The 26,751-nt window shown below is 34.9% G+C and overlaps 2 protein-coding genes across 3 annotated transcripts; one reads left to right on the top strand and one right to left on the bottom strand.

Annotated features, from left to right (window-relative positions):
• Nucleotides 1–252: 252 nt before the first annotated feature.
• Nucleotides 253–22,927, bottom strand: LOC121996930 (pantothenate kinase 2-like). 2 transcript variants are annotated; one of them, XM_042551096.1, is made up of 25 exons: nucleotides 22,808–22,927; nucleotides 21,931–22,201; nucleotides 21,440–21,652; nucleotides 20,895–20,953; nucleotides 19,806–19,922; nucleotides 18,396–18,515; nucleotides 18,225–18,319; nucleotides 18,050–18,143; nucleotides 17,739–17,870; nucleotides 16,909–17,021; nucleotides 16,532–16,724; nucleotides 16,214–16,425; nucleotides 15,129–15,173; nucleotides 14,979–15,027; nucleotides 13,906–13,988; nucleotides 12,338–12,454; nucleotides 10,936–10,999; nucleotides 4,308–4,454; nucleotides 4,071–4,229; nucleotides 2,776–2,859; nucleotides 2,415–2,612; nucleotides 2,241–2,312; nucleotides 934–1,068; nucleotides 650–714; nucleotides 253–496 (listed from the first exon to the last, which is right to left on the bottom strand). In XM_042551096.1, the coding sequence occupies exons 2-23, from the start codon at nucleotides 22,181–22,183 to the stop codon at nucleotides 940–942; spliced, it is 2,748 nt and encodes a 915-aa protein (XP_042407030.1). In that variant the 5' UTR covers nucleotides 22,184–22,201; nucleotides 22,808–22,927; the 3' UTR covers nucleotides 253–496; nucleotides 650–714; nucleotides 934–939. The 2 variants fall into 2 exon arrangements, with proteins under 2 accessions (XP_042407030.1, XP_042407031.1); XM_042551097.1 differs by having other exon boundaries at nucleotides 21,931–22,197; nucleotides 22,808–22,854.
• Nucleotides 22,928–22,966: 39 nt separating this feature from the next.
• On the top strand, nucleotides 22,967–25,102 carry LOC121996933. The gene is made up of 4 exons (XM_042551101.1): nucleotides 22,967–23,202; nucleotides 23,935–24,056; nucleotides 24,536–24,615; nucleotides 24,701–25,102. The coding sequence occupies exons 2-4, from the start codon at nucleotides 23,991–23,993 to the stop codon at nucleotides 24,945–24,947; spliced, it is 393 nt and encodes a 130-aa protein (XP_042407035.1). The 5' UTR covers nucleotides 22,967–23,202; nucleotides 23,935–23,990; the 3' UTR covers nucleotides 24,948–25,102.
• Nucleotides 25,103–26,751: the final 1,649 nt, after the last annotated feature.

Genomic DNA, 26,751 nt, shown 5'->3' with positions numbered 1-26,751 from the left:
GTTATAACACCCACGGATGCTCTCGTGCATATGGAAAATCTTCATGGCAAGCAATCGAAAGCACGAAAAGATTTATTAAATCTTGAAATATTTTACGTGTAAAAATTTAAATGGCTGATATAAAGATAAACGAATATCATAATTATACTGAATTTTTGTGACCATTGACTAAAAAGTAAAATAATAATGATGATGCAGCAAAACCATTAATGAAAGTAGCCATTAATAAAAAGCAAGAAAAAGAAAAACCCATAAATAAAGCTCCATTTTATACCATTTATCAATCCATATATATATACAACGATAGCTCATATTCTGTCAATTCCAAGGATAGTTGAAAAATATCCATCTCAAGAATAATCACTTGTTGAAATACCACAATCATCACCTTACACTAGATTGACAGCCAACATAACACTCTTACGTGCAATTTTCATGAAGTGGTTAGCAGCCAGAGGAGTTGAGCAACTTCGGATTTTGATAAATAGTAGAAACCCTACATTTAAAAATAATAATAATCAAGGAACATGTAAGAAATCATGCTAGCCAATAAGTTTTGTAACAAAAATGATCTCGCCAGGATGATAAATGTGAGCAATGACAAATGGTTTTACAATGTAAAGACTGAAAAAGAAAAATGAGGCCTCACCTTTCTGTGAAGATCATTTAGCCTCCAATTTCAGAAAAAGTTCAGTTTACCTTTCTGTAATTCACCTATAGACAGCCAACGAAAAGAGGAACGATCACAAATCTTGATCAACTTATATGAAGGATAGTGAAACCTGTCTTTTAGACAGTTTATAAACATGAGTGATATACCATTTAGAGCATTAGCTGGAAATGGTTCTCATATTACTGTACTTATAAATTATACTAAAGATATATGCATAATTGAATCACAATAATTGTTTTGGTAGAATATAGTCAACGTACCAGTTGTTAGTTATCCCAAGAATCAGTTTCAGTAGATGCAACTGGTTCATTTCTAGGCTCAAATCGACAAATGCAGTCATATATTTTCCCATTAAAAACCTTTTCAGCCAGTCTCTGATTCTTCACCATTGCAAGCTGAAATAAGACAAGCATGCATATAAAGTCTGCTTCTAAATAGTGCTTGTATTTGACATATAGCTAAGATTAAGGAAGGCATTCAAGAGAATGGAAAGAAATCCGACTCTAGCTAGTGGTTCTCAGACAACCTTAAAGGCTCATCAAATGATTGCCACTACATGTAATAAATGCTCGAGAATAATTATCAAAGTGATCCAATAAGTTAGGATCTGGTTGCTTAGATCATCAATTAGTGGCTCAAACCAATCAGTGTTGGTATGATGATGTGGGTCACAATTTATTAATCACCACCTCTTTGAATATGATATGCGGACCACTAGGTGCCGTTGTCATTGATTTAATATCCTTAGTTGTCAAATTACCCCTTCACGATATTGACATAGTCTTTCGGGTTAAGATGTTGACGCAATCTTTCGGGTAGAATTACATATTCGGATAAGAGTATTAAAGTCAAGACAAGGGTTGGAACCTCTCTTTAAGATAATATTGCCTTGCACCTTAGGTGCTTACGGTTAATTGGCAATTATCTTTCGACTCAAAATAGGAACACTCTAAACTTCATGCCTTAGATCCCTCTAGAGAAGAGAGAAAGAGAACTCGAGAAAAGATTGCAAATAGAGAATTGAGTGTTTTAAACAAGAAGATTAAGGTCTGCTTTGGAAGGCACAAAGGGACAAAGGGCTTCTTTCAAGGATGAAATGACATTAATTTAGGGGTGTGTGTGTTTTTTTTAAAATTCCTTTAATTTTAATTGATTTAATTAAGGATAAATACAAATCTGATCATTGTTCCGCACAGACCCAAAGGTCGCATCTGATGGCTAATGTGGCCAGAGGAGACTAATCAATCTCGCATGCATGGACAAACAACGAGCAACATAAATCGATTTATAGTGGTCTACTCATGAAATAGCCATCTAAATTCCTATTCGACCAATTGGTTATGAAAACCAATTTCCAATAGTAGAACCATTAATTTTCATATTGACAACAACTCAATCTCGCTCAATCTATTGCCAAGTGACTAATGATGTTATCTAGTTGTCTTAGATTAAAAAAATCAGGCACTCTTAGTTGATTCCCTAGTTTGACATGTATTACTTTTCTGTCTTCTTAAACAGAAAAAGCAACTAAGAATGAAAAAAATCCAAAGTTAACTCTAACAGATACCTTCAGTGCATCACATTTGAAACGAGCATTCAAATTAGTATGGATTGCTCGGCCCATGCCTTCTAGAATTACCTGCAAAGCAATTAAACCAAACAAATGGGCTCATTAGATATAGTCTTTCTAGGAAACAAGATATGCTGACATAGCATTCAATATAAATATTCAATTCCACACCAAGTCTGCATCTTTTGCATCAGCTGCAAGCTCTGAGCTGACTTGTCGTAAGTCGATGCAAGGGCTTCCACATCCATTCTCAGCAATCATTAGTGAAACTGAAGGAGATTGGTTCTTCAATCCTTTTTCTTGTATGCTTACCATCGCATCCACTAGCAACCCTCCAGCTTCTGCAGCTCTTCTAATGGTATCACAATGCTGTAGAGTTTTTGACAATATTGTTCATGTTAAAAAATAAATAAGAAATGTCGTTTTTTCTCCATTCTTCTGGAAATGGTGAACAAGAGAGGGCAACCCAACAACATATCAGTTTGATAAGGAAGTGGCTAATGATAGATATGCCCATCTAGTTAACACCAACCTTTGCAGCTTCAGCCACAATCTCAGGAAGTTCATTCGCAGTAATATCATTTAAAGCGGGCAAGGAATTTGCAACCAGAACAACCTGGAGAGGAGAATAAATTGTCACGTGAAATGTTTGCTAATGTTTTGTTCTTCGATTGCAAGAAAAGAACCCATGCCTCTAGCAAATGACTAGTTACGACACAAAATTCAGCATAGATCTTCTTGAATTAAAGTTTAGATAACTCTGCAGAAAAAATTTCTTGTACTTCAGGGCACCTGTAGTATACAGTCGTCTGTCAATTCAGCTCTTTGTTTGGCATGACTCGTGCAAAATTGGTAAAAAAATTTAAATTTTTTAATTTCTATTCTCAGCTTGTTGAAATAATTTTTTAAAAAAATAAAAATCTGTCTGCTGAAACTTAAAATAGAAAATCAAATTATGAGAATTTTTATAAAATTATCCTCATGCATTCCTCAAGTGTTTGGCTACCAATGATGATTGGAATATTAACTAAAAAGACATGTTTGACTTACCATAGTTTGAGACTGGCGAATTGTCATAGAAGATGAAAATAAATATCTACGTGAAAATATGTACGTAGATTATGAGTTTATAGCACAGTTGGGGGTGCATGGTCTTATGGCCGAGAGGTTCAAAGTTCGATCCTTGGGGTGTCACGACCTGGGGTTAATGCCTCTGCTATGTGCTTTCAACTGTGTACCTGCATTTACCTCCCTCCATATCCTTGAGACCGGTTCTAGGGGGGCCGCTGACTCTGAGTTTATTGACTTATAGCAAAACATCTATTTGGATGTTTTATAATGTAGAAATAATTTTGTTAATTTTATCAAGTAGATTTGACTAATCATCAAAATAGCCTTTTCAATTTCAGGTATTATTATAATTATAATAATTACAAAATACAGAAAAAGATAATCTAATGAAAATTCTCACAATTTTGACTCTCTGTTTTCAGTTTCAATAGATCAGTTTTTATATTGTTCTAACAATTATTTTCTACAAAATAGGTACAGAAATTGAAAAATCTGAAAATTTTCACAAGTAAAAAAACAAACTTAGTGTTCTTGTCACTGATGTGCTAGCCTGTTTTGGGTATTGAAAAGAAACCCAAATACATCATCGCAGCAGTGCCTTACTAAAGAAAGTAAAAAAAATCCCGGATATTTGTAAAAATACTAATAGAAAAAATAGAAACGAAATAACTAAGAGATGCTAATATTAGTAAATAAACTGCAATAAGCACATAGACATGCAAAACTTTTTCTTATGTAGATATACTTCTAACTTACCTCAGTCCCACGTCGGAGAAGTTCTCGTGCTAATGGAAGCATCCCGAGAACAATATCAGCACCAGAGTTATCAACAAAGAGCAATGCTCTTTTGTATGGATTGGGTTTCTCATCCCCAGAACCAAGCATTCTTTTCTTGAAAATATCGAAGTCATCCACCTGAAGGAAGAACAATTCTGTTTAAAGTTCAATTGGATGTGAAATAAATTCATAGCTTGACAGAAAAGTGTGAAATACCCGCCATGGACGTTGCATCTTTTTGCGGCTCATCCTATATATTTCAATAATTGTTCCCTTGTGATAAAGGTCAACACATGCACGAGATCCCCAATCAAAGATATTTGCAGCAAGAACACCTTCTATAAGAGCAAGCAATCTATCTTCCTAGAAAACAGCAAGGGAAAAATATCCAACTTGTCAGTTCAATATAACACAGGTAGTGATTGTTAATCCACCAAGTGACTAACAACCTTTATCTCTTATAATTGTATCCATGAAACATTTAAAAATGTTGTTCCTTTCACAGGAGCTTTCTTACAAGAAATCTCAAAAGAAAATCATGTCCCAGTAATAATTGTACATGGTAAAGGTCAAGTGACATTGTAAATCAAATTTACAACGAAGTAGCCAGTCAACAAATATACACCTAGGTACAAAATCATTGTAGTACAAACGCCAAAGTCAAGAAGTGCACTGTGAGAAAAGCAGAATAATAAATTAAGTCCACATAGCTGGTATCCTAACATGATGATAGTATTCAATCTTTTCACTCCCACCACAAACACACCACAAAAAATAAAATATAGGTAAACTGGACTAGCTCGTACCTACAAGTGCACCAATTAGCATTGAAAACCAGTCGACTGTTAACCATTAAATTCATTACTAGAATCAGTATTTTAAACCTCATTCCCAATGTTAAGCCTTTGCCAAGATTCCAACTTCTTTAGAACTCAGCAGCAGCTAGACATAGATCATCACTAAAGAAGCAGATTGACTGATAAACCATCATGGAGCTGTTAAGGATCCGGATGCAGAAATGGACAATTATAACTAGGAAAAAGGAGAGAAGAGGAGCTGTTAGTATTTAGTGGTGAAGGAGAACAGGCAGTCAGGTGGGCAAGGAGTTGCTTGAACCCAGCGTTGAAGCTGGTTAATTTGGTGATTTTGTTGAAGAGTATGAGAGATCAATAGTGCACCATCAAGCGCCCACAGATCTCATGGCTATGATTTCCGTGTCCATTGTGTAGAGGAGGTTAGATGACGACAAGCAAGAGTCTAATTCTGGATCTGGCTTTGGCATTGACATGGGTGTAGAAGGCAAGAGGTGGCAACCTGGATGAAGGAGAATAGAGAGATTTTTATTTTTGAAACATTATAAATAAAAAAGGACAGTCACTGCACAAAGCTCTCGCTAATGTGGGGTCCCGGGAAAGAGTTAGGCCACATTGGGTCTATTGTAGACAACCTTATCTTGCATTTTTACAAGAGACTATTTCCATGACCCAAACCCATAACTTCAAGGTCATATGACAACAACTTTACAGTGTGCTCCCCTTCACATTATAAATACCTCATTTAAATATTAGAATTATACAAATAAGACAATCACATTACATACAAGTTTACAATAAGGATACTCAACAGTGTTGAGTGCTACTTTAGAATCTTTAGAGGCATTAGGTAATGCAATTCATAAAAAGTATGAAACAGTGTCATCAAAGCAACGAGGACACAAATCAGTTGGTGATAAGCAACTTTTTGCAAGAGACTTGTCTCAAAGCGAGGGATTGAAATACCGTTCCGTACCGGGTGGCACGGACGGTGTTTACCGTTCTAACACGGGGAGCAAAACCGACACTGCATGTGTGACAATAGCGTGCATCACGTGACAAAAGGAATCGAATATGTGCGTCGCGTGACAGAAGGAATCGTGATAGACTGTTGATCGATTAATAAAAAAATGCTATATAAAGTAAGGGAGGCAACGACAAAGGCAACTGCGAGCGAGTAGCAGAGAGGCAGTAGCGAGCGACGGGGAGGCGGCAGCAAGAACAGCGATCACTCTCCGAACGAGTATGATTTCAATTTGAGTTAAAAGCAAGCGGAGGCATCCCGGAGGCGTCCTAGGTCATGAAGATGTCGCGGGATGTTTCTAGCGCCGTTGGAAGCGTCACAGGCGTTCCGGAGGAGCCTCCGACCACATTTTGCAAAAGCCCAACATGTCTCGAAGGCGTCCCAAACTCATCCAACCACTCTTAGAAAAAGTATTGTGTCCTGGAGGTGTCGCAGGCGCCGCCGGAGGCATCGCAGGACTCCTCCAGCGTTGCCGGGCTCACGCGATATCATTCCTATTCCTGTTACGATCGAAAATTAAACCTATGATTTAATTAATTCATTCCCAACTTAAATGTGATATTCCGAATAGGCTTTCATAAACCCTAATTAAATTATCCCAATAAAATATATTAAAAATTGAAAAAATAATAATAAATTTTATTAATTGATATTCTGAAATTTTTTTTACTGTTTTAAATTTTATTTAAAAATTATAAAAAATTCTAATAAATCATATTTATATTATGATAATTTATTATTATTATTTTGTATTTATTTTATTGTGTTTGTTTAATTGATATTCTGATATTTTTTTTACTATTTTAAATATATATTATTTAAATTAATAATTAATTAAATGAATAAAGAGTTAATTTATATAATTATTATATATAAAGTAGCATCTTTGTGTTAATTTATATACTTATTATAGATAGTAATTTTTTTTTGTTTTAGAATCAATTTGAACTTTGGTTCCAATATTAACATATTTAGTTTTTTACTTTTAAGATTTTTGCTTCCTAAGCATATGAAACATGTATTTTTGTCTTAGAATATCTCTACCTAATCTGCCTTGGAAATATTAGTTGTTCTTTATTTCAGAAGTCTTAAAAGATATGTAGTTAAGTTTATGATTCCTGATAAAACACTATAATCTTGTGCACTTTTGATCATTCTAAATTGAGAAAGTTGAATTAATATTCTTAGGAGATTGTTTTAAGTTTACTTTATAAAAATGGGTTATAGAAGATCGCTTTGAAGTTGCTCTTTATATACTTAATTTGTAAGTTTACAATGATAACGACATTCTTGACATTATAAAATGATTACCCAGAAATGTGTATTATTCTTAATTTTTTATAATACATAATATTGACAGCAAAATAATAATCTTATGATCGAGTTTGGAGACACGCACGTCGATTAGAGAATCAATTCCATTGGCAATGTTTGCATTGCGATATGATTGGACATGGCGGTGGGGTCACACGCATAAAACATCTTGTTGGTGGATATCCAGATGTTTCTAATTGTCCAAAAGTTTCTCACGAAGTTCGTAATGCAATGAAAGAGGAACTTGATGGCTAAAAAGCATTAAAGCATAAACAACAACAACATGAACTTGTTGATAGCCGAAGCTCTAAAGAACCAATCTATGATGAATTTGAAGGTCATGGTGAAATTTCAAATGACGAAGATCTTTTAGCAACTCTGAGTGCCTCTCAAACTCAATATAAATATGAACAAAATATACAACATAGAAGTGGCTCAACTGGTGCTAGTGGAAGTGGCTCAAACTGCAACAACATTGGGAATAAGTGCAAGTATTCATATTACTTCAACACAAGGTATCGGTCATTTTTTTTCCTTATGGGACGAAAACGTGCAGTTGATATTGCTGATATTGGTCCACATTCTAAGACCAAGCTAGCAAATAGACTAGGATTGATAATGCGCATACAAAAAAGAAGAAATCAATATCAAAGTATCGCTAAATTTTACATTTTAATCATATTCCCCCAAATGCAACAAACACCCCATATTACCGTAGTATGGTATCCAACATCCAAAAATATAGTCCTAGTATTCAAACTGCATATGAAATCATCGGTCCACATTTAGATGAACAAGTAGAGGAGATCAAGACTTGGATCATATCATGCAAGAAGCAATGAAGCTCATATGCAATGAAGCTCATATGCGGTTACATTGATGTGTGATTACTGGACAGGACCTACATGGATGAGCATTATCAACTTTCTACTATGCTGTAATAGAAAAGTGATATTTCGTAAATATATTGATGCAACTACAGACTATCATGATACACCCTACACATATCATTTAATGGATAGTATAGTTCAAGAGATAGGTGCAGAAGATATAGTGTTGATATTATAGATAATAGTGCCAACTTTTAGAGAACCGGAGAGTTATTGGAGAAAAACTATCAAACATTATTTTGGGCATTATGTGTAGCACACTGTATCGATTTGATAATGGCAGATATTAGTACACTCGATATAGTGAAGAGTGAAAAAATATCAATCTTTAACAAAATTCCTCTATACTTATCATTGGGTTCATGGATTAATGAGAAAATTTATTGATAGGGAGATTCTGCGACCAAGAGAGACTAGGTTTGTCACTCATTTTCTCTAATTAAAATCATTGAATCAGAAAAAAAAAAAGCGGATTGAAGGTCATGCTCTCTTCCGAGGATTGGGAAGTCTCTTGATATTCTAACACGACCAAAGGTAAGGTGCAAAAGATTGTTATATCGGTTAAATTTCGGAACTATATCACAGATATTCTTATAGCAGTAGAACCCTTGTACGTTGTTCTACATAAAGTTGATATGGACAGGAAGCCGCAAATGGGGCAATGTTTACCGCCTAATTCATGATGCAAAAGCGGAAAGTAAAAGACGTCTACAATCGTCAACCAAGTATCAAGATTACATTGATATAATCACTACAAGATATGACAACCAAATGGAAAAATATATTCATTTGGCAAGTATGTATTTTTTAATGATAAAGAATTTTTAATATTGTTATTAATAATTATATAAGTTTAATTATTGTAGGTTATTATCTCAATCCGGCATATCGATACCGTTATAATCTTGACACAAATGATGATTTATTAGTGGCCCTCAGAAATATAATATCAAGACTACAAACAAATAGAGAATCAATTGTTGTGACTATTAATGAAAGTCGATTATTTCAAGAGACATATGATTCTTCCAGTGATCCAGTGTCATGCAGATATAAATACAAGTAAATATAGTAAAAATTATTACTAATTATTGTCAATAAATATAAATATTATTTTAATTTTGTTCTCATTTATCTTGTGGTTATAATTGGAGGATCGGCTCCAAATTTGAAAAAGATGGTATGAATTCTCTGATAGACATCTTCAAATAGTTGTGAAAGAAATTGGTCAACTTTCTCCCTCATTCATACAAAAGTACGAAATCATCTTTCTTATCGTTGCTGGGAGAAGATGGTCTACGTTCATTATAATATGTATCTTTAACTAAGAGCAATAACAGAAAGAAGGAAGAACAAGTCTGGTGAGGTAGACCCATTTGATATTGGATTTGTCCAACTTGAGAATGATTTAATGATGGATTGGTAAAGCGTTGTTGAGGCTAAGAATCCATTACTTGATGAAGCAGGAGACCCACCACGACCATCTAAATTTCTTACTCAACAAATTGAAAAAATACAAGCTAAGGAGATATCGGTGAGGAAGAAGATTATGATGAAGCTTTTAATCAAGAATTTCGATTTTCTGGATCTCAGTCTAGACATTCTCAAACATCCCAACCCCAAACCCAACCAAATTCTATAGATAAAGGCAAAAGCAAAGACAAAGCTCTTGTAATTTTTACTAAAAAGAAAGAAAAAGGTAAACCTCCTACTTTTACACGAAGGGGTCAATTGAGAATTAGTGAAAATCCACTCGATGCAATTAATGAGCAAGAACATGATGACAATGATGAAACATCATCACCTTCTAACACTGTAGTATGACGAGAAGTTCGAAATGATGATAGTGATGTAAATAGCAATGCAAGTACTAACTGATGGCATGGTGATGCATCTAGTAGTAAAAATTATGTTCCTCCTACTCCAACACTAGAGCCATGGAGATGTGAGACAGATTACACACATGCGACTCAAGATTATAATCATGGAGCTAGAACTATTCAATATCAACATTGATAGGGTGACAAACAAAAGAAAGCTTATAATTATCAAAATATGAGGGAGTGTTTAGATGAGATTGATTCTGGTCGAAGTTCATCATACTCTCAACCTTCTTATTATAACTTTGATACATCATATGGTAATCCATCGTACTAAAGCTTGGGGGCGTATGTTTATCCTTATCCTGTGCCTCTACCCATTCTAATTTTAGTGGTGTCATTTCAAATCCAACTTCTAGTGATGAATCGAGACACGTTGATAGACATGTGGAGAAATCAATATCAATATTGCATGTCATGGGATGATTATTTAATCTGGGCGTTGGATAACTATGAGTTGATCTAAGAAGAACCAATGCTTCCATCTAATTCACGTCATTCCTTTTGGTATTAGTAAGGTAACATATTATGATGTATCAATTTTAATTCGAATTATTGATAGATCAATTTCTTTAAAGAAAACTATATTTAATTATTTTTTCTAACAATATTAAGTTATTTAATAATTGAGAACTTATATAAAATCAATATACAGTTATTTTAAAATTATACACAATAAACATATTTATCTAATAATTACTATATATAAATAAAAAAAAATACTGAAATTGGGATACGATATCGAAACTGTATCGCTTTGGTTTGGACCGAAATCTAGGCACGAGTTGAGATTTTAAACATTGCTCAAAACCATAAGGTGAGGAGAAATTTAACAAAAAGCAATTTTATCCCTACACTATCTTTATCCAATTTCATTGTGTTTAAATGATTTTGTCTGTGGGAAGAAAAGAGCATTTCATATACCTCATTCATACTGTCAAGTTCCATAAGAAGGTCAGGTAAAACAGCAAGAGAAGCCTCATTTTCCCTAGGGAGAGAAAAAAAATCAAAGAATAAGCAAATAGTGATTCTCCAACAAAAAAGCACAAAGACTTTTTAACACAATATTGAAAAGAACAAACAAATTTTAGAATACAGTGATTTCATTATTAACCAAAAATGAAAGGGTAAAAACGTGGCATCTAGATAATCTACAAATGTAGCCAAAGAATTCATGGAAAATATTAAACCAACAAAAATAACCATCTAATAACAATATGAGATTATAATAAGTGCACAAGCAAATTGCAACAATTATGCAAGACAAAAAAATTTCTAGTGCAGATGAATGACTTACAATATGTAAGTGCATCTAGAAGCTACAAACACGCTACAAGTAGGGATATGAATGACTAATTTTGATGGAGATCCAGAAGGTCCTTAGTGGCAGACTTGATAATACAGATCATGAATGAATTCAAATTTTAAATTTTGAATTTTTGAATTGTTTGGTAATTAGTTTTTTAGGTAGTCAATTATTGGGAATTAATTCATTTACCAAATTGTTTGTTATTTCCTAGTTTATTTAGACTATAGCCTATCAAAGTGGCAGTGTGTCTACGTATTGAAAAGCTTTCGATTAATAAAAAATTCCAGCTTTAATCTTTGTGAGGTTTATCTTTTATCTATGCCCGATAGCTATCCCCATGCTTCAACAAATCCATTTCAATCTTATATGTAGTTTGAGGGTTCAATTTGATGTTGCATCAATTGGTGTCAGACTCAAATTCCTATTCAATTTGATAATTCTTTCTTTTTTATCAGCGTGCAATCCATCCATTCATTTGCCACGTCCAACATCAATCCATTCAGAACCCCTGTCACAAAATCCCTTCTAGTATCTTCCAGTGCCACCATCACCTTGGTTCTTATGTTCACCACCAATCACTTCGATGTCATCCTTTCTTGTAAACCTTGGTTGTCACGATAAGTTGGCATCAAACTATGCTCACATCTTGGTATAGTCACATTTTTCTCTTTTGAAAATTATGTTTGTTTAATTTGTTAGTTAATTTAAATTTTTTAGCATTAATTAATTTTTTCTTATAAATCTATGTATATCATTGGGCATCAAAAAGACAAAAACATAACATATAGTTGGTTTCATGTTTAGTTTAATTGCCATTTATCAAAAAATAAAATTAAAAAAAAAACACATTCTTGCATCTTATTCTATTGTTAATCTATATTTTTGTTGTATATTAATTTATGATATTGTTTTATTTTATAATTACCATTACTTGTCAATACTTAAAGATCAACTAATAATTTGTGATAATCAAATCTCCGAACTACTAATTTGGTGATTTTAACAATTCAAACCAACCTCTGTTTAATTGTAATATAAGCATCCATAAACTGGAACTCCCTCAAGCATTCTTCCCTGAGCTCCAAAAGATTGGCCAAGCCAAACTTCCCATAAGCAGCAGGCTCTTCCATCAACCTATTAATAGAAATCATATAACGATAGTGAATGATAATACAGAGCAAATTGTGATTTGACTTTGGACTAACAAAAAAAGCACAAAAGAGTATTGCCTAAAGTGCCACAGAATATATAAGGGGGATTGATGCAAAAGTTAAATTAATGAGGTATGAAAACTGAGATAATGGGATACAAGCTGTACATAGCAAGTTGCTTCAAGGTACACTTCCAACAAAAAGTATGACAATGAGATTGAGATTCCACGATTCATATATATATGCTTTGATTTTGACATGGAAAAGACAATACACATCAGGGTCATTCTCTCATTATTTTTGGCTGATCTAACATGACTTTATCTAGAAAAATGATGATAAAAAAGAGTAATCATTTGATGTGTAAATCATGAAGTTATAGCATATCGAATGTCAATAGATTATTGTATGTTCTAACAATTGTAATAAGCAAGAATGATAACACATGAACATTTGCTAACAAACAGAAACTCACAAGATGACATCACAATTAAATGGGGTGACAGGAAGGCTTTCTTGAGTGCCTAATTCACTGCCTAAGCTTGCTAACTCTTGAGTGAAATCTGTAAATTTCAGTATGACCTTTCAATTGCCAAGGCATCTTTGGTTGCATTCGTTGCTATAATGCCAAGTGTGACAATGAGATCAAAAAGATTGGCCAAGCCTAACAGGAACTTCAGTCATCAAATAGAAAAGATGATAGCAACTATAATCAAAGACTGTTAAGCATCGCCATAATCAAGCTCGACTGGAAGGCCTCAACAAGAACCTGCCTCATTGGCAAAGTCAAGTTTACTTATTCTTAAGTTCAATCTATAGATTTCAGTATGTCTTTCAATTGCCAGATCATGCAATTTGGTTTATTTGCTAATTTGGTTGAGTTCTTATAGACATAGGAATATAGGATTATTTCCATCCTTGAATATTTTTAGTTTTATTTATGTTGTAGTCTTAATCAGAGACTCGATTACCACCATGTCAATCATTTCTTTGTATTTACTCTTCATAAGGTTATATTCACTGTAAGAGATCATTTATTTGTCTATCCATGTGCTGCAACATATGGTATCAAATATCTGTGTCTTTGGATTCACTTTGGTGTTGCATCATCCAGCATACAAATTCCAATAGTTTATTACATACGAACAAAACATTACAGAATCTCATCTGCCCAGCAAGTTGAAAACAACTTTGATATTTTGTGTTTGATTGGACCATCCCTAGCTTCCACACGGTATGAGAATATAGTCTACTTACAAGTTGGCAAGCAAAAGTGTTGAGCAGGGTATGTTTGCCCTTAGGCAATTATAAGATCATACATTAAATATTCATCAAACAAAATATGTTTCCCAAAAAAACACCTTAGATAGGATCCTAAAAGGAATAATCAAACAAAACTGTACAAACATGCTCTGGAAGAAATGACTGTGTTACCTTGCCAAGTGAGCAGAGAATGCATGAGCAAATGCATCTCCTCTTCTTTTAGCATCATCTGTCCCCCCTTCACTTGCAACTGCCTACAAGCACATCAACCTGATTAGTAATAAGTCCATGCCTTAAATTACCAAAATGAGTTTGCATCCTTCTAAATTTGAATTACTGCTATAAATCTCCAGTATGGTTATAGAAAAAAAAAAAAACTTACTTTCTATACACCATCAATTGAATAAAAGAAAAAAAATATATAAGCATTAAAATTGCACAACTAACATTTTGGGATTGGAGTAGAATATTTAGCAAGTTGTTCTCTAAAGGTAATCTCAAATTCTGTCTCTCCAGGTCAAAATAATTCTGGACTGTAGTCTCCCAATCATCACCACATTAAAACATCAGGAATATACATTTGTCAAACCCATTGTCCATGCACTAATATCATTTTATCTGCTTGTTCGTACACATGAATCTTATTATACATATATGCCCCTTATTTTGTTGTCAACTAAAATTGTTTATTGTAATGAAATTATGAAATCATTGTCAAAATACAATTAGTAAGATCTTTTCAAGAAATCACGGCTTACATGTGATTATCTATTTGTTAGACTTATCAAAGTTCCTTATTTCTTGAATATTACAGACAAGATGGTTACCAAAATGAAGATTTGACTTCCGAGAGTTAAAAAAGGCAAATGTTTCATGGTATTGCATAAAATAAAAAAGTAATAATAATTGTACTTTGTCAATCATAACTGCTGAAGTTGGCTATGGGACTTCAAGTACATAACTAGTGAGTGTAATAATGAAATATAATATAGTCCCTGATCTTATAGACATTTAAAGTGGCAATAGGGTGAATTTACTGGCAGAGAAGCAAGTTAAATAAAAATGTCTGAAATTAGACTGATAAATCATGTACACTTAAACCATAATATTGAGGTACCCTCCAGCAAATTAGTTCAGACCACACACACACAGAAAAAAAAATTACACCAAAATAGTTTCCTTTTTAACATGAAGAGGTAGAATACATAACTTCATTAAAAGAAAAAATATTGTGCATCATATACCTTATCAACAAGGTCAGGTAAATGCTCTGATAACACAGTTAACCAGTACCTACAGTAGGACAAACTTGCATAAAAGTGCCCATGTACAATAAAGAATGATCTTCCAAAAGCAGCATGAACAAGAAAATCAAGCAACTTAGGTTAACTTACTCAAGTTCGCCAGGATCTGTTAGATCAATAGTGTTTGGTTCATACCTGAATAAGGAGATCATCATAAATCATAAATAAAATCAAAGAGACCTTTCAAAAAAAATTGGACCAAATCTATAAACGAGATAAAGATAAATCATGTAAGTAAAACGGCTCCAGCATGTCAAAGACACAGTAGACAATACTAAATTTTTAGGTAGTGATACAATAAAAGCAACAGTAACCAAAAACACACTTTTGCTTAGTAAAGATACAAGAAATGCTCATCTATTATATCCACAGTTGACTAGTTAAGGTGCTTAAGAGCAGAAAACCCACCAAATTTACAAGCAATGAGGTAATATACACAAATGAACATAATGACCCCAGCTCTGATTGTAGGATTTACAAAGCTACAGCAGATGCTCCGACAGGCCTCAGTTTGATGCTCTTTAGAAAACACACAAATTGAGAGAAAGGGAAGGGGACCAATATCCTAATCAAATGTATACAAAATCCAAATTGATGTGTATAAAAGTTTCCCACCAACTACTAGGGTAAATCGAGAAGCTCTAATGGAGACTCATCCAGACGACCAGCATTCTTAGACCCGCTTCTCACCGGAGGAAAAATCCCCTGCGTCATAGTTGAGATTCAAATCTTAGATCCCTTAGTTATCCGTTGGAGGGTCTAACCATTGCATCATTGCCCCAGGGGCGAGAGAGAGTTCATTACAATATGCGGGGGTGTTGAAGATAATTTTAGTTCCTCATTGGTCTATACAGTCATTAGGTGTTTTGTCCAATTCCTATATTTAAGGTATAATAATTCTCCTTTAGTTACAAAATGCAACATTATATCTTCCAAGTAATTAAAAAGTACACATACTGCATAAGGTCACCCATCCAAAAACAAAACTACAAGGAATGATTTGAATTGGGAGCTCAAATGATGATAATAACTATAATTCATACAGAAAATATAAAATTTGTTATTTTCTCAGGAAAGAAAAGGTTCAATTCAGTATATATCATATATCATACAATTTTACATCATGAAATGCTGCTGATTTTCCACAGAATTTAAAAGAGTTTGTTATGACTTACGTCTTAGGGCCCTCCAATAAAGGAAACACCTCGAGTGTAGGAACAAAATGAAGTACACCTATGCTCAATGCAGCACTTGCATCTGAACGCAAGATATCGCCCCTGGATAAAGGTCGGTCAAAGCCACCCAAACCAGTAGTTCTAGGTGCAGCTGTAGGCACAGGAGCAGTAATCTGAGTACCTTTCTGCACAAACTTCTCCATCCATGAAATCTGAAATCAGCATCCAGTGAGTATGATTGCCTTACCCAAAATGCTCCTTGAGCAAAAGAATTGAACAAATAGCCTACAATCTGCACAAGATGAATAACATTCTTGCCTTTTCATTTAGATTGCCAAGGGGTGGACCATGAATTTTCCCACCAACATAAGGAGCACCCATAGGAAACCTTTCTACTAACTGATGTGCTCTGAGGTAATCAAGTCCATGTTTTTCATAGCTCATAAATGCACCAAGAGCTCCCAAAAAGCCTTCATGGCGTAGAAACATAGCTTGTGCTTGTCCTTTTGACCTGGGGACAAGGAGGACCAGCAAAGATGCTATAAAAACTACAAGCAATGGGAAATCAAGTTACAAAATTGAATTCAGTAGTTTGCAGTTTCTTTAATCCAGTTTCACATCCGATAGATGAAAGAAAAAGGATACAATGGTGCAAAGATAACAAAGTATAATAGAGACAGTTTGGTGATTATTACCAGAAATTAACAGCAAAAGAAATCGTGTCCATTGTGTATGCATGACCACGAATGAAGAATCCTCCGAAAAATATCTTTTTCAGCCCATAACGGAGTGCATTCAGATATGAGATCTAGAAAACCAGCAACAGCAGCAATAAGCTTTTATTTACAGCTGACATTCAGGTTGATAGCAGATCTTTCATGTGAAATAAAAGATGAAGTATCTTGCCACAACCATCCATGGTGCATAAGAAAAGCACAATTTAAAAAAGAAGTCGACCAATTTTTTTATAAAAAAAATGCAGGATTAGCATATATAGTAGACACAGAAGGAAGCAGTTGGCAGTTGGCACTTGACATCACATACCTCAACCTCCAAACTCAGTGAATTGCTGATAAATCTATGTTAACATTACCAAATAAAGTAAGAAAAGAAATGAAACCCATGTATGAAGCAAGCTTCTTATTTCTTAATATGAAAAGCTACTTGAAACTTCAGAATAGTTGACAGTAAGTAGGAAACTAACAACAAAAGAAAGTTTCCTTGTTAAATATTCTGATGGATATTTCATTCAAATAAACATTCTGATTGCTACACTCCACAAGCACATGAGGTTTATAAACGTGGGGCTCAACATAAAGTAGGTATCGGTAACACCTAAGAACCTAAAACTTGGCAAATACTGGTCCATTGAAAGAAATATATAACAATTTAAAAATATATCTTGAGGCAAGCGTTACATTGCTGTAACACCATGCAGATGATAAATGAAAGTATGTCCAATTTAACCGGTAAGTACTTGTTTATAGCAACTTACTTTTGACAAATAATAATTCAGGAAACCAACCTGCCCAATGTTATAAGAAATCATCCGCAAAAGAGAGAGAGAGAGATCTTCAGGTCTATAGTCAGACAGTTCCTTGGTGTCTGAAATCGTTTTCCCAAAGCTAGAAGCTATTGTTGATGCTGAAAGCCCAATCTAAAACAATTGAACCATGCTAGTTAAAGCATGACAAGAAGAAAAAAACTATGAATTATGACACCTTAAAAAGAGGCATGATTTTCTCTTATTAGATCACAATACATGGATCGAAAGGAAATTTCTAGTTTCATAATATAGGGAACAAAAAGTGAAAACAATCGAAGAAATACCAATACCTTAGAATAGTCCATCCCACCATAAATATCTCCAACGAGCATGTCAACATTGCTACTATCTCCTCGTTGGCTCAACTCTAACAACTCATCAAAACTGCAGTAGCAGTAGTAAGTCTTCTGGAAATTTTAAACAACTTTGACATGGTAATTCTAGATATCAACAGAAAACACAAACCTTTTGCACTTTGTCAACAACCTCCCTAATCCCCAATAAGTACCACCGCCTACATTTGTCCCACTAACCCGCTCAAATTTTCCTTCACCATCCACCTAATGGAGCTACAAATTAGGTGTTCATGCTTTGCAGGAAAAACATGCACAGTACAATATTAGAGGTAGGCAATACCTTGATAATGCTAACTCCAGAACCAATATTAACAAGAAGATATGGAAACAAATCATTCTGGTCAATCTGCACAAATTCTTTCTGGCCATCCATGTGTGTGAAAGCTTCATGCCTTATTGCCTTGACAAATCATGAAAAAAATCAATATAAAAATTTTGCAGATCATAGATGTCTGCTTGAAGAAACAATAAAATGGGCACTATCCAATTACTTTGAAAAAACTCTGCATTCAATAAATAGTTTCCTTGTGAAGAATGTGACATACTAAATTTAGTGATGTGACATAATTGTATAAGAATTATTTATAAAAATTCCTTTTCGTAATTTTAAATACTAATCATTTAGTGTTCATCAAACGCTATCAATAATCAGATACAGAAATATCCAGGCGATCCTATTAATTATGATCATAATCATAAGACCCAACTAATTGGAGTCAGCTACAAGAGTCATATCACTCCATTACACTCCATTCAAGGCTATATCATCAACTGGTTAATGTTTCCATTGTATTACTGCTTTATTAACGTTCAATGTTAGCATGTGCTATAGGGAAGACCCGAAAGGATGGCAATTACCATTCTTCTTGGTACTATCTCAAACATGAAATTAATAAGTTCCCTTGGACTTGATTTACTGGGATTGTAATGTGTATGCGCCAGACTTGATGACCGGCATGTAAAAAGCATGCCTTGTTGTGATGTGACATCAAAAGTCTAACATAAATTAGTCTCAGCTGCACACATTATCTAGTACCGGGAGTAAGCAGTTTCAAATGAAAGATAAATTATGAGTCCCAACTAATTTATGAAAATGTAAACACATTATCTAGTTTCAGGAATAAGCAGAAGCAGTTGCAAATGCAAGATACAATAGGAGTTCCAACTGCTTTGTTAAAATAAATCCACAAAATGTCATCAATATACCAGTACTTAAAGAGTAAGAAAAATAATGTCAACAGACTGCAATATATTATTTAATTAGATCCTGCACAAATTGATAGTTTGATCATTGCTTCATTTATTCAAATTATGACTGCCAACAAAAGGGTTGCTCAAGCAGTAATAAAATATGGGAGAGACCTGTTCAGTTGATACAGCAACGCCAACCTGCATTGCTGTTTCCCAAATCAACCAGTTATGCACTAAGAACTATCTGCAGTTGCTCCCAGAAGTGGACATGGGTGCATGGAAGTATATGTAAAAATGAGCAGTAATGGAAGTAAAAAAAAGGGGGGGGGGGGGGGGGCTAGATTTATTGTTGATAAGCATCTAAGAAATCACAGTGCAGTTAGTACAAAACTCCAAGCTTTAATATACTGAAAGGTCAAATGTATAAGCATTTGCTTTATTTACAGGAAAATAGCGCTTGCAAGCATCAGCAAAAAGAAAATAAAAATAGGAAATATACTTTAAGCAAGAAATTGGCACCAGCTACAAGGCAATGCATCTCATCTTCCTTATCAAGACTAACTCCAAGACGTTCTTTTAATACATCAGCGAACTTGTAAGCCCCACCACCTGTGGCCTTTCCAAGAAAACTAATTAGTCAATATACCAAAATTAATGAATATTCTGCAAATTCATAGTCTAACTGTAAACTTATCCAACTAAGCCAGAAAAACACAGAAAACATGATCTATGAGAAATATTAAAACAAAAAGAACATTATTTCCCAGGAAAGAGCACTGCTGAAGATAAATCAACACTGAAATCAAGACAAAAAAAAAACACAGACAGATTTATGTACATATAAATTATAATCCATATAAGATTAGGACAAAATCCTTTTAGAATCTCAATTCTCAACATATGTTGCATAAGTGATACAGCAAAACAGCCTGCATTATTATTTCCGATAACAAAAATGACACACTAAGTACAACCTGCACTTGCTCCTTCGGACTCTTAAAAGTTTACTATCTGAAATCCTACCGAAACTCAAAATTTCAACACTATGTCTCACTAGCAAACTCAACTTGATAAGTTGGAATCTATGGCACTTAGACAGGTCATCAGCATGATGTGCTCATCTGTGTGCTGTCTATGAGTATGGAAAGGAAAATAACTAAGTTGAGAGAAGCTTTCTCGTTTTTCCTCAGTTATTTAACCGTGATTTGCCTTTTTATTTTTTGTCAATTTTCAACAACATAACAAGCCCTTATATATTCTATTGATTAGCATCCATTATACCTTTCATAGTACATTTACAAAAATTCCAGGAACATCTGGACTCTCATTCCCTGAAGTGGTTGGCACAAGATAAGATTAAAAAAAGACAAAAGATACTACAAATTGTTTTCATTGGCTTCACTTAATCTCAAAGTGTTAAAAGGATATATGAATGTGGCGCAAATTTTTTAGGTGGTGTTCTCTCAAATTATCATTGTTCAAAGGCTCCAAGGAATTGCGCCTAAATATATCTATGAATCTAAAAACTAGAATGTAGAGAGAATAGAGGTTGAACCAAACATAAAAGGAAGGAATTTCACCATGTTACCTTCATTACAATGTTATGATTTGGTTGAGCTGCAGATCGCCAGGAAGGTGAGTCAATCCCTGTAATCTAAAATAGTTTACTGAAAGGAGTAATGTGAAATTGAGGAAACTATGAAATTCGTGGGGGAAAACTGTCATAAGTACCAAGATGACGATAACTTGACTATTATTGATACTTGTTTTATGAGCATCATAGTTCTGAAAGTAAACTTCTTTTAATATACAAGTGGAAATAGCAGCCTATAATCAGGGACTGTCTTAGCTAGATAAATAGCTAGCAAAAAATAGAAGTCAATTTAATATATCTAATCAGTTTGACGGCTTGCACACTATGTCATACTTAAAAGTAAGTACTGCTGATGTAAACTTTTTCCTAACGCCTCACATAGAATTAAGAAACAACAAATTGATATGGCAAAGAAAATCTCGATAACAGCTTACTCTTGGCTATTTATCATTGATCAACTAATAATAGATCATAACACATCTCAATCAAATGTCTAATTTAAGTAAGTCCTTAATTCTCAAAAGATTGCAGTAGCGTACCACCGCGATGAAGTTGTTTGGAAGAAATAAAATCAAGGCATTCATTCAGTTTCCCAGTCTCAAACTTCACAAAGTGAAGCCGACCACCAAGAATTGGATAGCTTCTCCTATTTCCATTTGACAGTCCAAACCTTTTCTTCATGGATTTCCTCCTCTTGTCATCAACTGAAAGTTCCTCATGCCGTGAAAAATATACCAGCTTAATGAGGGATCCTAGGAACAAACAGAGTGGCGTGAGAAATATATATCAACATAGAAATGATTTGCCAGAGTAATTTGAATGGTTTCATAGTCTGAAAGATGGCAACAGCATTCACACATGTATGAAGTACACTCTAACCGGCACAACTTAAGCGCTTTTGTGACCAAACAATCATAATTTCTTAAACTAAGAATTCTGTTGGAAAATAAATAATTTAGAGAAAAATGAACAAATCTCATCTCACAGAGACAGAAAATGAGAAAGCTACAAGGTAAATACGAGAAAAGACCTCCGATATCCAAAGCCAAGTGGGATATGTCATCAGACTGGTTTGGAAGCAGGATTGTGGGATTCCTGTCTTCCAAGTCTCCTTGTATGGCAGCCCTGCTAAGATCAAGTTGTGGCCGTGAGCTAGATCTGCTCATCGAACTGGATGGGGTTGATGCGCCCTTCTCTTTCTCCTCCGTCTCTTCTTCAATCTGCTTCAATACATCCCCTTTGTTACAATCGCCATAATGATTCTCGTTCTCACAGCTGTCCATTTATCTAGCCTCACCTGCCTAACAGAAACGTTTTGATGCTTGCCAATTATAGAAGAAAAAAAACAATAAAACAACCAGTGCACATTTGCTCCAACTATGGAAAAGCACAAATTTAGAATAAACTTGAACAAGAACAGTGACTTAAAGTACCAAATGTTATCAAACCCGTTGAAGGAGCCGGAGACACAAGCAAAGCACTACAAACTAGAAACTTCAATGGACGAAATAGCAAGTGCGAATCAAGGATTAAATTCATTAGCACGAGAGAAACTACATCATGTCGGCGAAATAGAAATTTACTCATCGCCCAGAAACACGGTGAACACGCGATCAATCATCAATCATCTCGGTTCTCCGAAAGATAGGATTCTTTTATGAAATCAAAATCGGCGAAATACAAGTGAACTATTTCGAAACTATTTCCTGTATTTATTTCCGATCTGAAAGCAGCTTTCGAGTCGGACGAAATTAAAAAATAGGAAACTTTGTCCATCAGCTTAAAGAAAAGAGGGAAAAAAAAATCCAAAATCAATCTCGCTGAAGAAATCAATCGCGGGAGATGAGACAGAAACGATCGTCGACTCTTGGAAGATTAGGCCGAGGAGTAGAGAAGTTTTCACCAACCTTCAACCTGCCGCCTAACAGCAGAAGAAGACTGGAGTTAACGAAAGGATAAAACTGGATTGAAGGCCCTTCACTCCAGGTCTAGTGAAGAGGTCTGGGTGCAGGACTCGCATCATGCACGAATCTCAAAGCAGTTTTTTTTTTCTAATATAATTAGTCGGTCCATTCGTTCGAATTCCCCAACCCTCGGCGCCCGCAGCCGTCACGACGTCGGCGACGATCTGGTCCCATATCCCCCTCTCTCTCTCTCTCCGTTCTTGCTCGGATCGTCACTGTCCCGGTCGTTTCTCTCCCGTACTTCTCGACCATCTCCCTCACTCCTCACTCTCCCGGTCGAGAGCCGCCTCCCACAACAACCCCGACGCCCTTCACCGTCCCAGCGAACCAAAGACTATGTAAGTATGAATTCATATGTAATGGTTGAAGGTGTGAATAAAATGGTTTCTTACATGTAGGAATCAATTGGCATGACTGCCTCCTACAATTCTTTCACGAACTAAATAAATTAAAACTCAGCGTAACCGAGCATAACCTCTCTCATGTCTTAGCCATTTGCACTAATGGCTAGTAGTCACCCGTGATTTACCTCCTCCGTGTTGACCTAGGGACGGGTTGACGGGGGCGCTGGGGGCGAGCGAATCGCCTTTTTGCCACACGAACTAAATAAATTAGGCCTCTTCATATAGAATAGATAAAATGGTTGGAGTATCATCCCTTATATGTATCAGTCTCCTATAGTGGTTTATGATTTTTTTGGTTTGATATCACTAATGTTTTCATAAATTCAATTACACAAATCTTGTTAAATTTACTAGCACAATTTTATGTAAGGTTGTTAAACAATAAATCCAATGGTTGTTGGTTAGATCCTTCCCATAATGGACTTAGATTGATTATGTCCATACTGAAATCTAAGAAAGTAATTAAGCTTAGTACTATTGAAGATTTTAATAGTGCTTTTCCCTTATTGGATGAATTGAGTATCCTTCACTATCCAAATCGATACAACTATCCTTCACTATCATTGCTTGTAGTTAGTTATGATTTTCCTTTGCTATCCCTGATTGGAGAATTGACAGTCAAATCAGCTCTTTGTTTGGATAATTAAGGTGCCATAATCTGAGCAGGTCCTGATACATTATCGAGGGACAGAGAAGGGTCTTTGAGTTTATCAAAAGATAGGATGGGTACTGAACCAAATGCCAACAAGATACCAAAAGTGGTGAAACTTGACAAGGCTCTGAAATTGGTAATGCATTTCGATACCACCTTTATTTGTTATTGTACATTATTGTTTTAGTATTGGGTTTATGCCTTAAGTTTTGAAGCTTTATCAATATTCAGTTTATTGTTAATTGTAAAAACATTAGTGTGATATATACTAAACAGGGCTCCATTTCCAATCAAATTGGACTAGTTGTGGAAGAAGAACTGTGAATTTTGAGGCATGGACCAAGCTCTGAAGACTAATAACTGAGATCTATCTTCCTATTTTCATCACAATCTGCAAAAATATCTCTACTGCGTTGTTATAAGTAAAAATTGTCAGCTCCATGATTCCAATAAATGCCCACTAGTTCCCCTTGTTACATTCTGGTCTGCACACCTCTGTGAATTGTGATATTATTCCTTTATTTGTCTTTTGGATTATGAAAGATGAGAAAGCTTAATCTAGAACTATGGGAAACCATATAGCTATGTTGATTCTAATGGAGGTGTGGATTTCAGGCTGAAACATGGGTTAATAGTATGACCACATCAGCAAGCGATGAACCGAGCGAAGTAGAATCTGAGGGTCGACCTTCAAGGTGCCTTGAATGTTGCACAGCTATGCTTATTATTTGTCGGGCGCTATGTCAGTATGAGATTTGGTTGATTAATATGCTTGTGTAGGTTGGGTCTGGGAGCTAAACTCACACCAAAAGCTAAAGTTGCAGTTTCAGTCGATCAAGCGGCAAGAAGATTGCTTGGGAAGTTGAACTCTAAGAAGAAATTGACTTCAGAAAATGTAGAGAACATCCCGGTTAAAGAGAACGTGTTGAGTGAGGAGGATGAACCAGAGAGCAGGACAAGAGCTTTTGTGAAGAAAAGATCAATACCATCACCAGCAACTTTACAGTCTACCAAGAAGAGAAGATGATGCATGTTGACTCCTCATCAAGTTCAGATCCTTTTGGAGACACATTTGCATTTGATGTTAGGTTATTTGTTGCTTTTGTTGTTTGATTGAATGCAGTGTCATTCTGCTATGCGTGTCGGTGCTATTTTACCTTTAAAGTATGTCATTTTTATGAACTCATCTTTCTTGGTACATTCATTCACTTTGAGCGTCAATTCTATGTTTTATAAGTGATCTTGCAAGCTTCGAAAAACAATATTCACCAAAGCATCAAACTACGATTAAAAATAAACTATTTTGTGTTTTGCAGGATCAAATTGCAAATCGTCCAGCCATCTCCAAAATTGCTACCTCGAACTTCCATATCACCACTTTGGATCATGAATATTCTCCATATACCATAAAACAACTCAGAATAAGCAAAAGAACAACCATAAATCCAAGATACGATCTTTAAAAGTTTATATCCCCCTAGCTTATTTTTAAACAATATAAACACACCAGAAAGTGGCATTCTAACCAGGAAGGTATTAGTTTTCTCGGATCAGTTTGCACCGTTATAGGCATATGATGCACACTAAACGCAAGTTATACCACTTAGTACATTCTAGGCAAGTCTTGCAAGTATGTCCTTCCAAGTGACCTTTTAGGCATTTGCAACCTTGTCAGTTTGCACTGCCTCGGTCTTACCAGTAGATTTGACTTTCTTTGCTTCATAGTCTTTCACGGCCGCTTTGATTGCATCTTCTGCAAGCATGCTGCAGTGAAGCTTCACCGGGGGAAGTGAAAGGTGCTTGGCAATATCGCTATATAACATCACAGGTATAAATAATATCATCAGATCAGTAATGAAATCAGATTAGAGCAATGGTTTTCTAAAATAACTTTTAGTACAAAGGCAGGGCAAATGCAAAAGCCAAAAACGATGGTGAAATGAGGAAACGACCAAGCAAGTAAAACAATAGAGAATATTCTAAAGTACAACAAAAGCTTAGGCCCTAGTAATAAGAAATTCCAAAGTGTACAATACATTATATTCTTTACCTCAATTGTGGAGCTCAGTGAAGCATGACCACCGGAGTAAGAACAGAATTAAATCATAGTACAAATTTATAAAACAGTAAAATAACTACATCACGTGACACCTTGAGGGGTATCTCCTACTTATCACAGTAGGAATTTAAGGTAGCGGATTGAGAGGTATCTCCTACTTATCAGTTGAAAATTAATTATTAATACACGAAAATTGAAGAGTAGATGAAATCATAGAGTTGTTCGACTAATCATTGTTGCTGCACAGCTGGGGAAAATTTTATGGAAAAATCTAATAATAGAAATCCACAAAGTCAAAAACTCACAATATGCACAACAGTTGTATTCATTCATAAGAAACGTGACCAAAAATATTTCCCAAGACCTCCATTTGATGTACACCTTCAAAAATCACCTAGCTTGTTGTGGGTTATAAAAAGAGAACTATGACGTCAATTCATGAATGGCAAGCCAATTCATAGCTGGATTATAACCATTATAAAAAAACTCCTTGATAGATCAGAATAATCAAAATATGTACCGGCACAGTCATTGTTAATCAAGCTGCAAAAAACTATCATTGATTATTACTTTTTAGTATTTTCCAGTTTTTGTTACACGCCTAAGAAATTTATTCTGCAAAGCCTTTGTTACATCGAAAGTTTGAAACTAATTGAGATTTGCTAGTGGATACTATTTGGGTCAAGTCAGTTGTTTCCATTACATTCCAGCCTTCCAAAAAATGGTTCTGACTCTGATAGTTTAATTTATTTTAAAGCTCAATCATTTCAGT

This window comes from Zingiber officinale, chromosome 6A (genome assembly GCF_018446385.1).
Source record: "Zingiber officinale cultivar Zhangliang chromosome 6A, Zo_v1.1, whole genome shotgun sequence".
In the NCBI taxonomy this organism is placed as follows: domain Eukaryota; kingdom Viridiplantae; phylum Streptophyta; class Magnoliopsida; order Zingiberales; family Zingiberaceae; genus Zingiber; species Zingiber officinale.
This window is presented reverse-complemented; position numbering and strand designations above follow the sequence as displayed.

Coding starts and splice junctions, on each gene's coding strand:
- LOC121996933 (XM_042551101.1), top strand. CDS start 23,991: ATGGGTACTGAACCAAATGCCAACAAGATACCAAAAGTGGTGAAACTT. Junction 24,057..24,535: donor TTGACAAGGCTCTGAAATTG/GTAATGCATTTC, acceptor TGTGGATTTCAG/GCTGAAACATGGGTTAATAG. Junction 24,616..24,700: donor TCTGAGGGTCGACCTTCAAG/GTGCCTTGAATG, acceptor ATGCTTGTGTAG/GTTGGGTCTGGGAGCTAAAC.
- LOC121996930 (XM_042551096.1), bottom strand. CDS start 22,183: ATGGACAGCTGTGAGAACGAGAATCATTATGGCGATTGTAACAAAGGG. Junction 11,000..12,337: donor TATATTACAATTAAACAGAG/GTTGGTTTGAAT, acceptor TTCTCTCCCTAG/GGAAAATGAGGCTTCTCTTG. Junction 2,613..2,775: donor TTGTGGCTGAAGCTGCAAAG/GTTGGTGTTAAC, acceptor AAAACTCTACAG/CATTGTGATACCATTAGAAG.